The sequence below is a fragment of the Sorex araneus genome, chromosome 9, assembly GCF_027595985.1.
Source record: "Sorex araneus isolate mSorAra2 chromosome 9, mSorAra2.pri, whole genome shotgun sequence".
In the NCBI taxonomy this organism is placed as follows: domain Eukaryota; kingdom Metazoa; phylum Chordata; class Mammalia; order Eulipotyphla; family Soricidae; genus Sorex; species Sorex araneus.
The window spans coordinates 31519793-31532561 of record NC_073310.1 but is presented as its reverse complement, the minus strand read 5'-3'; the positions used below and the strand labels follow the sequence as shown (position 1 = coordinate 31532561).

The 12769-nt window shown below is 40.9% G+C and overlaps 1 protein-coding gene across 6 annotated transcripts in view; it reads right to left on the bottom strand.

Moving 5' to 3' along the window:
* The window catches only part of SIPA1L2 (signal induced proliferation associated 1 like 2), a 268964-nt gene that overhangs the window by 110689 nt on the left and 145506 nt on the right, over window positions 1–12769 (bottom strand). For all 6 annotated transcript variants that reach the window (XM_055146847.1, XM_055146849.1, XM_055146850.1 and 3 more), the window contains 2 exons: window positions 5890–6023; window positions 2999–3187 (listed from right to left, as the gene is read on the bottom strand). In XM_055146847.1, coding sequence (XP_055002822.1) covers window positions 2999–3187; window positions 5890–6023 — 323 coding nt within the window. The remainder of the gene's footprint in view (window positions 1–2998; window positions 3188–5889; window positions 6024–12769) is intronic.

Here is a 12769-nt window from a genome sequence, read left to right as displayed (position 1 = left end):
CAGTACCAGTTTCCTCTGCATTGAAGCCAGGTATGGGAACACTTCCCATCCCTTTATTATTCCTGTTGCTATAATGACAAGAGTCATACTGGGTTGTGATGCTTCCATACTTTAGATGTGATCCTTGTACACACAAATGGGCTGTGATGTGCTGTAGATGACACACTTTTTTGGGGGGGGTTTGGGTCACACCCGGCGATGCACAGGGATTACTCCTGGCTCATGCACTCAGGAATTACTCCTGGTGGTGCTCAGGGGACCATATGGGATGCTGGGAATCGAACCTGGGTCGGCTGCATGCAAGGCAAACGCCCTCCCCGCTGTGCTATTGCCCCAGCCCCGATGACACACTTTTTAATGTGGGGCTGTGCTGGAGATCAGTCTCACACATGTAAGGAAGGAATTCCACCCCTTAGCTACATTTCAGACCTCAGTGAAAGATTTTAAAGGGAACAGAGACATACAGGGACAAGGAACAACAAGTTCCATTCACCAGCTCTCAAGTGTCATGGCAATGCACTAGTTCTCATGAAGAAGTCTGCTCGGGTGCTGAGTATCGGAACCAGTATGCATACAGCCTCTGTATGCCCCATGATAATATAGCTTCCTCAGCTGCTTCACAGACATATACATTCCACACTCCTGAAAAGTAATGTTGATGTGATTCTGTGTACCATGGATTTGAAAAGTCAACTGCTCAAATTTAGTGGTTTAGTTTATTTAATTAGTTTAAATAAGGCGATATTCATTTCTGAGACAAAGATATGCGAGAATTATTCATTCTCATTGTCACAGTGCCTTCTTCCCTTCATTAACAATGCAGTGTTACCCGATTACAGAGACCAATTATAATTTTATATTTTAGAATTCTAGTCACCTCAGTATCAGATAGTCCACCAAGATATCACCATGAGTAATCCTTGTTAACCAAGAAAATCTCCTATTCTCTCATTCTCTTCAAAATAATGCTGAAGAATTTTCCTTGAAAATTTCTGAAACCACAAATCACCAATTTCTATTTTTTTTAAATAAAGGGCATACCAATTGGTTCTTGGGGATAGCCAGGGTTATTACAACTGAGGGCACTCTCAGAGCCTTGCATAGTCTAAGCATGTGTGCCACCATTTGAGTGCTCTCTCTCTCTCTCTCTTGCTCTTGCTCTCTCTCTCTGTCTCTCTGTGTGTCTCTGTCTCGTCTCTCTGTCTCTCTGTCTCTGTCTCTCTCTCTCTCTCCCCTCCTTCCTCTTCTCCATTAGTTTCTCTATTTTTCAGCATGCATTTCAAAGTAATTTAAAAACAATACTCATTCAAAGTAATTTTCATACATTTAAACAGTCTTCCTTACAAGTTCTCTTTCATATGAAAATTGAAATATTCTTTGCCCTTCTTCTGGGTCATGATGCCAGCCCTCCCAATTCAAGATTCTCTCTCAAACAGTGGCAGTAGTCACATGATTCTTCACCTGTTTTCACCTGTGTGTCCACCTCCCTTGCATCAGAAAAATCTGCCAGAAATACATCTCAGTGTATGCAGGGCAAATCAGTGGCTTAGAGCACGTTCATTGCAAGCATAAGGACACAAACTCAGTCCCTGGTGTCAATACATGCAGCAAGCATGACCCTGGAAGCTCTGCTACTTGAACTTGCAGCTATGCTATTTATGATTCCCACTACCACCAGTACCACAATTTCTTCTGCATTGATGCCAGGTATGTGAATACACCCAAGATAGGGATGCAACCTCCAGTGAGTACTTCAATAAATGGAGGCATGAGTAGTACAGCCAGAGAGTATAGCTCCTGGCCAGGACCTATGCAGGCATTAGAACCAAAATTCTCATCTAAAGGAGTGCAACTCTTGGTGAGCACCAATACTGAGTATGCAAGCACTGCGGCTAAGGGTGTGAACAACATATGACACCTGGTCACTGTCGACCATAATAATGATGAAGGGGAGGAAGAGAAAGATGTGGGGGGGGGTGGGTAAAATAAAATTCTGTTTTGATAATTGTTATACTTTACTAGAAAATACTTACTGGCTGCCCACTACCTCTCAAATCAGATGCAATTTCTTTGCTAAACACGGGAGATCATGTTTGCCCTAACCTCAGCACACTTTATTTATCAAGTTGTTTCAACTCTTCACCTCTGTAGGTGTACCCTTACCTGACGAAAAAACAAGCTGTAGTTCTTTTTTTTTTTCCTTTTTTTGGATCACACCTGGTGATGCACAGGGGTTACTCCTGGCTCTGCATTCAGGAATTACTCCTGGCGGTGCTCAGGGGACCATATGGGATGATGCTGGGAATCAAACCCGGGTTGGCCACGTGTAAGGCAATGCCCGCTGTGCTATCGCTTCAGTCCCACAAGCTGTAGTTCTTAAGGCAGCCAACTACCCATATCTCCTCACTCTTGGAATACACCCCGTTATAGAACCATCTCCTTCAGAATATTTGCTCTGCAAGATACGATGTCTTATTTCTTTCAGAAACTCACTGTGTTTCAAGATCTATCAACAAATTCTATCTTGAACAGGACTTTGTTCTTGATCTTACTGTCCTGGTGGTTTAGGGATACGTCCTGATAAGCTACAAATCTTACTGCAGGATGCCTGCTCCTTCAATTAGCATGATGACTTGCATATGGCAGACAAGAATAAATATTCGTTCAGGGGAAGAACCAAGTTGGCTTTTTTAAGGCCTGGGTAGAAAAAATACCATCAACCTCTAATAATCATAAATCATATGTGCTCTTACTAGCTAGAGCATACCAAAATTTATATAAAACAACACAAGTCACAACTTAGGAGGAGATGCATCATATTATAATAACATCACATGTTTCTTAGCTAGGATAAATGCATATTTGAGAAAACCTAGAGAGAAAAATGCTTCAAGGCAATACAACAAACTCTTAAAAGAGAGATGGACAGGAAATCCCCAAAACATTTAGAAAGAGCCATAAACTCGGAAATGAACATGTAATCACAATTTTTACATACCCCCTGTTCATCAAGCTTGAGTAGTTGTTCCGAAACCTTGGGTGAGTTCAAAGCCTGTCTTAGGCACTGAATGCTCAGTTCTGGAATGACGTATTCCAAAACTTCTTTGAGAGGTAGTCCTCGTGTAGTACCATGCCTAGCCGTAGAGGGGATAGCATCTTCCAGAATTGCTCCTCTAAGGGTTGTAAGCTGCAGAGCACAGTGGGAGACTTCAGTTAATGTTTCACTCTCTCACACAATTTTTGTTTTTTATGAATTTTTTAATTTAATTTTATTTCGTTTCATTTCATTTTTGCTTTTTGGGTCACACCTGGCAATGTACAGGGATTACTCCTGGCTCTGCACTCAGGAATCACCCTTGGCAGTGCTCAGAGGCCCATATGAGATGCTGGGAATTGAACCTGGGCCGGCCCCGTGCAACGCAAATGCCCTACCCTCTATACTATTGCTCCAGCCCCTGCTTATTTTTTAAGTTGAAATAGGAAGAAATATCTTTTTTTCTGAGTATAAGTTCTCTAAGACTGGGAATCAATTTTCAATTTTTTTTTTGGCTTTTTGGGTCATATCAGGCGATGCACAGGGATTACTCCTGGCTCGTGCACTCAGAAATTACTCCTGGCAGTGCTCGGGGGACCATACGGGATACTGGGAATCGAACCGGGGTTGGCCTTGTGCAAGGCAAATGCCCTACTTGCTGTGCTATTGCTCCAGCCCCAATTTTCAGTTTTTAAACAACAACAATCTAGAGAGATGAAGAGCTCAGCAGGTCTGGGGTCCCCAGGAGTGTGCCTCAAGGATGGGGAGAGGTGAGGAAGAGCACTGTTCCAGGGAACAGGGAGAATCTTAGAGTTCCACACAAAGTGAGATGGAGACCAGGGAATGCTAATGGTCCTGGGACAGATCCAAGTGGTATGTTCCCTCGACCTTTCCTCTTTATTTGTCCTTGTCCCTATTTTTCTACATGTCTCTCCTTTTCGTCAACTTATTCATTTTCTTCAAGTTAACGGTCCAGTACTGAGAATTCCTGAAGCTGAGCCAGGAAATCTAGCAAAACCAAGCACCAGGACACAGGGCTGAGAAGACTACTGGGGAACCCAGTTTCCAATTTATTACATAGCCTCAAATATGTCTTTTATCATGGGGCCATTATTCCAAACAGGCCTCAGGCCTTATAAAACAAGAGAGGAACATCCAGCACTGCAAATCAAGAGACCCAAATATGGAAGAAGGCTGTTGGAGAACAAAGGAATCAACTGTGGTGATGGTGGTTGACAAAGGTGTGGAATGTTTGTACAGTATCAGTGATACCTCAATCCACTGAGCTTCCTTGGCTAAGGGGCATATTTCTTTTGTGCTGTTGAATGGGGGAACCACTGACACTGTAGCAACTGATCACTTGATGAGTACATCTGAGGAAATGCAATTTTAATTTCACTTCATTAATTCACACTTTATTTTATTTATTTATTTTTTTTTTTTGCTTTTTGGGTCACACCCAGCAATGCACAGGGGTTACTCCTGGTTCTACACTCAGGAATTACCCCTGGCGGTGCTCAGGGGACCATATGGGATGCTGGGATTCGAACCTGGGTCAGCCTGGGTTGGCCGCGTGCAAGGCAAGCGCCCTACCCGCTGTGCTATTGCTCCAGCCCCTAATTCAACTTTAATGACAGCAAATAACTGCATACAAGTCAGTAACTTAAAAGATGCCACTTTCGAGAGTGGTACTTTATCTGATGAATAGGAGGTCCAGCAAAGGGCCTAGACCACCTGAGCATGTAAACACCAGGCAAAATGCACAGGATGGGAGTAGGTGGGGGGAGATGTCACAGGCTCGGGCACGCTGCAGGAAATAAACAAAGGATTCTCTCTTCATTTGATCAAGATTATGGCTGACCCTTGAACATTATAGGCTTGAACTGCATATGTGAACATTTTTGGACCATAGGTTCCACATTCATAGGTTCAATCAACCATGGATCTTAGCTCACTGAATCTGTTTGTATAGAACCCATGTTTAGGAAGGATTAGCCTTAAATTATATATAGATTTTCCAATACATAGAATCAGGGCCACTAAATCCTCACTTGCCAAATATATTCTCTGTACTTGCCAGATATATTAAATCCTAAATTAAAAATAAAATGGGTCAAATGAATAAAACGTCAAGGGCAGAGGCTGGGGCAATAGTACAATGGTTAGGGCATTGGTCTTGCACGGGGCCAACTGGGGTTCGATACCCAGCATCCCTTTTGGTTCTCCAAGCACCACCAGGAGTAATTCCTGAGTAGTACTGAGCTAGGAGAAACCCCTGAGCATAGCAAAACAAAACAAAACAAAATAAAACAAACTCTCAAGGTTGGGCCAGAGCTAAATATTTATTTATTTCCTTAAATAAATCCAGATTTCTTTTTGGCAGTATATGTTGTGCCATATATGTAACAATCTCATTTTTCACTCTCAGCAAGATAACCAAGGGACTCCTCTGAGTGCTCACTGACATGCAGTAGGGGCGGCCAGAGCCCCTCGAAGGCAGCAGTACCAAGCAAGCAGTCCACCATTAGATGCTACCTGATTTTCTATGTTCTATTACTAAAATCAAGCCATTTTAATTCTGATGTGAACTGTGCCATTCATATTGGTCTTCTCCATCTATAAACAGTTGCATTCTTAACATTTTACCCTTTCTATCAGGTCAGGCAGTCATAAAATTACTGTCACCTAACATCTGTGACAGGTTTTCAAATTGTGGAATAAGGCATGCCATGTTTTCTGAAAAATTTTAAATGTTGTAACCATCAACGTTTTGAAAAAAAAAAACACAATGTCTTATCCGAGGCAACCTAAATAAAACTAACGCCAAGCTTTCAGGCAGGGCAGAAACCTGTTACCTCGCTTGTTCTGAAAGCCACTCGGTAGTTGAACTGGGACCCTTCCTTTTCCTTAGCATCTTCTACCTTCTCTCGCCGGATGCTAATTGCCACAGGGCCAAGGTTCTCATCTATTCCAAAGTAGTTCTGGTGCTCTGTAATAGAAGAGAGTCATGGCATCAAAAGAAAGGAATAAGACACAGGAAAGGCACCTTAGACCTGGTGCATCAAACCTCTAATGAGGCACTGTCTGCAAGTGCATACATGATTGCTCCAAGTGTTTCAGCGAACTTTTTGGTTCCTACATCAGATTAATTAGTATCTGCAGGTGTTGACTCCACAGTAGCATGCCAGTCTGAGGTGCCAAGTTTAATCCCAGTACACAGACAAAAATAAAACTTGGGGCTGGAGAGATAGTACAATGGGTAAAGCACTTACCTTACACAAAGCCCACCTGGTTTGATCCCCATCACCCTATATTATACCTCAAGCACTGCCAGGAGTGATCCCTGAGTGAAGATGCAAAAGTAAAACCTGAGCATTGTCAGGTGTGGCCCCCCAAAACAACACAAAACAAAAAGCCCACCGAGTCATATATGCCTTCATATTTCATCTATGATTACTTCCTCCTCTTTCTAAATTGATAAGCTTCAGAGTCCTGGAACTAGCATCATTAGAAAGAGACAGTAAGTTATTCTTACAAACTGGTGGGAGAGCTGAGCTCCTTGTAGAACCTTCTTTACCCAACAATTTTCCTCAGTTGGGAATATCACCCTCTGTAGCTAAATGCAGTATCTGAAGAATCACTGAATCTAGCCTGATAAATCTTGGTGCCGGTGGGTGGCAAATATCACCCTTTCAATTGAATGCCACCAAAATTATCTAACAAAATCACTCTAAAGCAAAACTTAGCCATAAAATGAAAGTGTATAAAAGGATGCTCGGCTACTGAGGTCAAATGTATCCATTAACACATTAACTTAGTTTACTATCATATTTTTTCACATCAAATCACTGGACAAAGAGGGTTCAAAGACACCCAATTTCACTGTAGGAAAAAGACCTGAGTCTCCAAGACCACCCCAAACTTCTAGTTCAGGAATTGTCAAGGATCTTCTTCCAAAGACATCGCCATTAGTCTAGTCTCTCATTCTAGTACCAGTACATGCCAGCCCCTATCCGCATACTGGACACACAGTTCAGAAAAACAAACAAACAAACAAACAAACAAACAAAAACTTCTCTCCACTCAGGAAGCTACTATTCTATCCTGACCTTTGCTCAGGGAGGAAACTTCACTGCCCTCTGAGCAATCTCCTATGGGCTATGGGACAACTTTTCTTCTACTGAATGAAGTAAAAAGAAAAATATTTTATTCCAACCAAATATTTTATGTGAAATATTCTGAAAGGCCCCAGACTTAATACCACACATAGAGGGGGCTCTGGTCCATACAAACTGAAGAAAGCAATTGCCCAACACTTAATCCATAGCTTGTCTATTTTCAGCAATCTGTACACCAGTAATCTGAGTGCACACAAACTTCTGGGTGCCATTCCTTGATTTCTTAACAGACTGGTCAGTTCTCCAAAGCACATGCTTACAAAATCAGGAGTTTTCACCCTGTTCCCTAAACCATACTCTTTCCCAACGTCACCTTATCAGTTTTGACCACTCTTTGTGAATCTTGGTTTTCAGTTTAAAATACATATAAATATAAATATATATGCATATGTATTTATGTACATATAAATATATATATATATATATATATATACATACATGGACTAGAGCGATAGCACAGCGGGTAGGGAGTTTGCCTTGCATGCAGCCAGCTCGGGTTTGATTCCTCTGTCCCTCTTGGATAGCCCAGCAATCTACTGAGAGTATCCTACCCACGCAACAGAGCCTGGCAAGCTACCTCTGGTGTATTCAATATGCCAAAAACAGTAACAAGTCTCACAATGAAGATGTTATTGATACCCACTCGAGCAAATTGATGATCAACGGGATGACAGTGTTAGGAGAGTGATACAGTGATATATGTATATATATATATATTATATATACACACATATATGTACATATATATATATATTAACCATCTGATAGAAAGAAAACCATTGGTAGTCCAAAAGCTTAGGTTATGCTAACACTGTCTACCACACTAATTTTTGTATTTTGTGGAACCTCACAAGCAGTGCTCAGAAAACCAGGCATCCCTCCCAGTGAATCTTGGCAAACCTAGCAAAACAGGTTAATGCTCTACCCATTGACGATGAGATATTTGGGTCCTGCCATGCTAGAAGGCCCCAGGGTCATACCCAGGGGCCCTGGGGGTGCCTTTGTGTTACCCAGGTTTGAAATGAGGTCCTGGTGCATATTTTGCATGCACCCTAACTATTTTGGGTGCATCCCTACCATACTCATTTTTTAAGAAATAATAAATGTTATTTAAAAAAGTAAATAAAAGAATACATTACAGGGAGGAAAATGGTATCTGCATCATTCTGAGCAAGTATCATTCAAAGCCATTAACTACCACTGGCTACACCTTGAAAAGGCAATTCATTTACTTCATTTCCTGCAAGGAAATGAGAGTAACACTGGCATTATTTCCCTCCTGGGCCATTTTGGATCAGAAGCAGCAGCTATTTTAGAGACCTCAGGGAAAATTACTGACCTAGTCTGTCCTGGATTTAGATAAGAGTAAAGAAGCCTTTGTTTTTCATAGATATCTCAGGTAATTTCAGTCAAGTTAACAGTTATAGGCATGAGCAACAACAGTGAGATGAAATATCTACATTTAGAAAAGGGCAGGAAATGGAAGAAACCTGACCCAGACACTGTTCTTTAAGGCTTTAGTCAAAAGTTTAAAAATAATCATGAATGCTGGAGTGATAGTTCAGCAGAAAGGGTGCTTGCCTTGCATGCAACTGACTCAGGTTCGATCCCTGGCACCCCATATGATCCCCTGAGCACCTCCAGGAGTGACTTCTGAGTGCAGAGCCAGGAATAAGTCCTGAGCACAGGCAGGTATGGCCCCCAAACAAAAACAAAACCCATAAAAACTTAAATTAAAAATAACCAACAAAAACCACTTCAAATTGCCTAATAAGAAAACTGGACATATTCTCATTTCCTTATTTCTTTTAATAGGCATTAGAAACAGATGCCAGACATTATATCAGACTGTATGGAAAATGTGAATTTAAACCAAATTAAGTTTAGACTTTGTTTAGTTACAATTATTGCCCTGACAAGAACATTCATTTTTACCTCAATAAGTATTCTTTCATAAATAAGATGCATTAAAAGTATTAAGAATTGCAGGAAAGCACAATAATCACCTGGTGAAAAGCTTCTTTCTTGGAAAGAAGAGAGTTGTAAAAAATGTTCGAATCAGTTTACGTGTAAGGCACTTAATGAACTGGTGACATGAATCTTAAAAGCTTCAAAAGGGTTTTTAAAGGGAAAAACAAATTGACAAAACCTCCTTTAATGGTAGAACAGAGAAGATAGATTTTAGATAAGATTAACCTAATGGAATCATTAATTATGAATTAATTAATCATTAAAAGCAAACATCATAATTGTGAACAGGAGTGCTACTCTCACCCTTAGCAAACAAGTTCTACCGGGTAAGAAGATGAATTAGTGCCAGCAAGGGGCTAGTGGCTGGGTCAGGGATGCAGGAGAAGATGGGAGAATGGTGGAACACTATAGTCAATGGTCAATACTATTAGAACTGTTTACTTAAAAGTGATGAGTTTTCATTAAAAATACCACAACCAAGTGGGATTCATTCTGGGGGATGCAAGGATGGTTTAAAATTCGTAAGTCAATAAACATAATCCATCATTTAAATAAAAGATAAAAACCATACGATTATATCAATAGATGCAGAGAAAACAGGTGACAAGATCCAGCACCTGTTTATGATGAAAACTCTCAGCAAAATTGGAATTGAGGGAACTTACCTCAACATAGTCAAAACCATCTACCATAAGTCTACAGCAAGAATTATTCTCAATGGGGGAAAACTAAAAGTCTGCCCTCCAAGATCAGGTACAAGATAAAGATGCCCACTTTCACCACCCCTATTCAATATAGTACTGGAAGTACTTGCCATAACAGTTAGAGAAGAAAAAGATATTAAAAATATTAAAAGATTTAAAAGGTTAAAATATAGAACAAAATATTGAAACATATTAAAGGATTTTCATCCATAATCATAAGGAAGAAATCAAGCTTTCACTATTTGCAGATGATATGGTACTATACTTGAAGAAACCTAAAGCCTCTACCAAGAAGCTTATAGAAAAAATAGAGTTGTATAGCAGGATACGAAATCAATAGCCCAAAGTCCATGGCTTTCCTATATGCAAATAATGAGAGAGAAGAAAGTGACATAAAAGGGAATTTTTTGTCACAATCCCGTTAACAATCATGTCTCTGAAAATCAAGTACCTGGGAATCTGCTTAACTAAGGAGGTAAAGGAACTGTACAAAGAAAACTACAAAATGCTACTTCAAGAAATAAAAGAAGACATGAGGAAATTGGAAATATATTCCATGCCCAAGGATTAGAAGAATTAAATGGCAATACTCCCCAAAGCATTATACAAATTCAATGCCAACCCTATAAAGATACCTGTGACATTTTTCAAAGAAATTGATCAAACATTCCTGAAATTTATATGGAACAATAATCCCCCATGATTAGCTAAAGTAATTCTTGAGGGGGGATGAGAGGCATCACCTTCCCCAACTTCAACTGTACTACAAAGCGGTAATAATTAAAACAGCATGGCATTGGAATAAAGACAGATTTGCAGACCAATGAAATACAGTTGAATATCCTTACACACAAAAAACAAGTCCATCCAATCCCATCAGAAAATGGGGTGTTGAAATGAAAAGAAACTTTCTCAAGAAATCTGAATGGCCAAATGGCACATGAAAAAATTCTCTTTGCCATAATCATCAGGGAGATGCAGATCAAAACAACAATGAGATATCATCTCACACCACAGAGACTGGCACACATCCAAAAGAACCAGAGCAGCAAGTGCTGGCGTGGATGAGGGAAAAAAGAATTTTTCTTCATTGTGCTGGGAATGCCGACTGGTCCAGCCTTTTTGGAAAACAATATGGACATTTCTAAAAAATTTAGAATTGAGCTTCCATTTGACCCAGCACACACTGGAGTGGTTGCACAGCAGATAGGGTGTTTGCCTTGCATGTGGCTGACCCAGGTTCGATTCCTCCATCCTCCTCGGAGAGCCCGCAAAGCTACTTCCCACATGGCAGAACCTTGCAAGCTACCCGTGGCAAATTCAATAAGCCGAAAAAAGTAACAACAAGTCTCACAATGGAGACATTACTGGTGCCTGCTCGAGCAAATCGATGAAGGATGAACGACAGTGCTACAGTGCTAGCAGATTTGACCCAGCAATACCATTTCTGGGAATATACCCTGGGGGCCCCAAAAACACATAGCAGAAACACCATCTGCACTCCTATGTTCATTGCAGCACTATTCACCATAGCCAGAATTTGGAAACAACCTGAGTGCCCAAGAACAGAAGAATGGATAAAGAAACTATGGCATATCTACACAATGAAATACTATGCAGGTATTAAGAAAACTGAAGTAATGAAATTTACCACCACATGGACTGACATGGAGAGTGCCATGTTGAGTAAAATGAGTCTGAAGGAGAAGGACAGATACAGAATGACTGCATTCATTTGCAGTGTATCACTGTCACTGTCATCCCATTGCTCATTGATTTGCTCGAGTGGGCACCAGTAACATCTCCATTGTGTGACTTGCTGTTACTGTTTTTGGCATATTGGATACGCGATGGGTAGCTTGCCGGGCTCTGCCATGCAGGCGAAATACTCTCGGTAGCTTGCCGGGCTCTCTGAGAGGGGCAGAGGAATCAAACCCGGGTCGGCCATGTGCAAGGCAAACCCTCTACCCGCTGTGCTATCACTCCAGTCCCTTGGAGTGTATAAAAAATTACATAGTAGAAGACTAATATCCATGTCCAGGAAAAACAGGGCTAGGAGGACTGTTCAGTGGTTGGAACTAACCACATGTGTGTGTGGGACTGAGAGTAGGTAAGGTAGAGAAGAAACCACTATAACAATGATAGCTGGGAATGATCATGCTGGATAAGATCTGAGTGTTAAAAGTAGGTAAAGGGATATCCTTGATAACCTTTAAGTATCAATACTACAAACCACAATGCTCAAAAGGAGAGAAAGACAGAGACAGAGACAGACAGAGAGAAGAAGAAGAAGAAAAGCACCTGCCATAGAGCAGGCAGGGGGTGTTGGGTGGGGGATGATGGGAGGGAACCTGGGGACACTGGTGCTGGAAAGTGTACCTAGTGGAGACATGGCAGATGGAATACTGTATGACTGAAATGTAATCATTAACAGCTTTGTAAGGGTCTATCTCCCAGTGATTCAATAAAAAAGAAAAAGTAAAAAAAAAAAGAGTTTTCATTATATGGATTGAAAATTTTTAGATTTTTGTGTGTGTGTTTATGTGTGTGCGCGCGCGTGTGTGAGTGTGTGTGTGTCTCTGTGTGTGTGTTGTTATAGTTCCAAATCTTTCACAATACTTTAGGTTAAACCCAGGTTGGAACAAAATTGGACCACTTATGTCTGTAACCTCATTTCTTAAAACTTGGGGAGAAAAAGGAAGGTCAATGGGAAACGACTAGGTGGTCCCAGCAAATCAGTGGAGCTTCAGCACAGAGAGTGGTTTCATTCCCATCCCCGTCAGGGAAAAAATATCTTATTCCTCAAGAAACCCCTCAATTTTATCAAAGGCCAGTCTTCAACTCTCATACTTTCTACCCAACTGGTGCTCTGCTCAAGATCT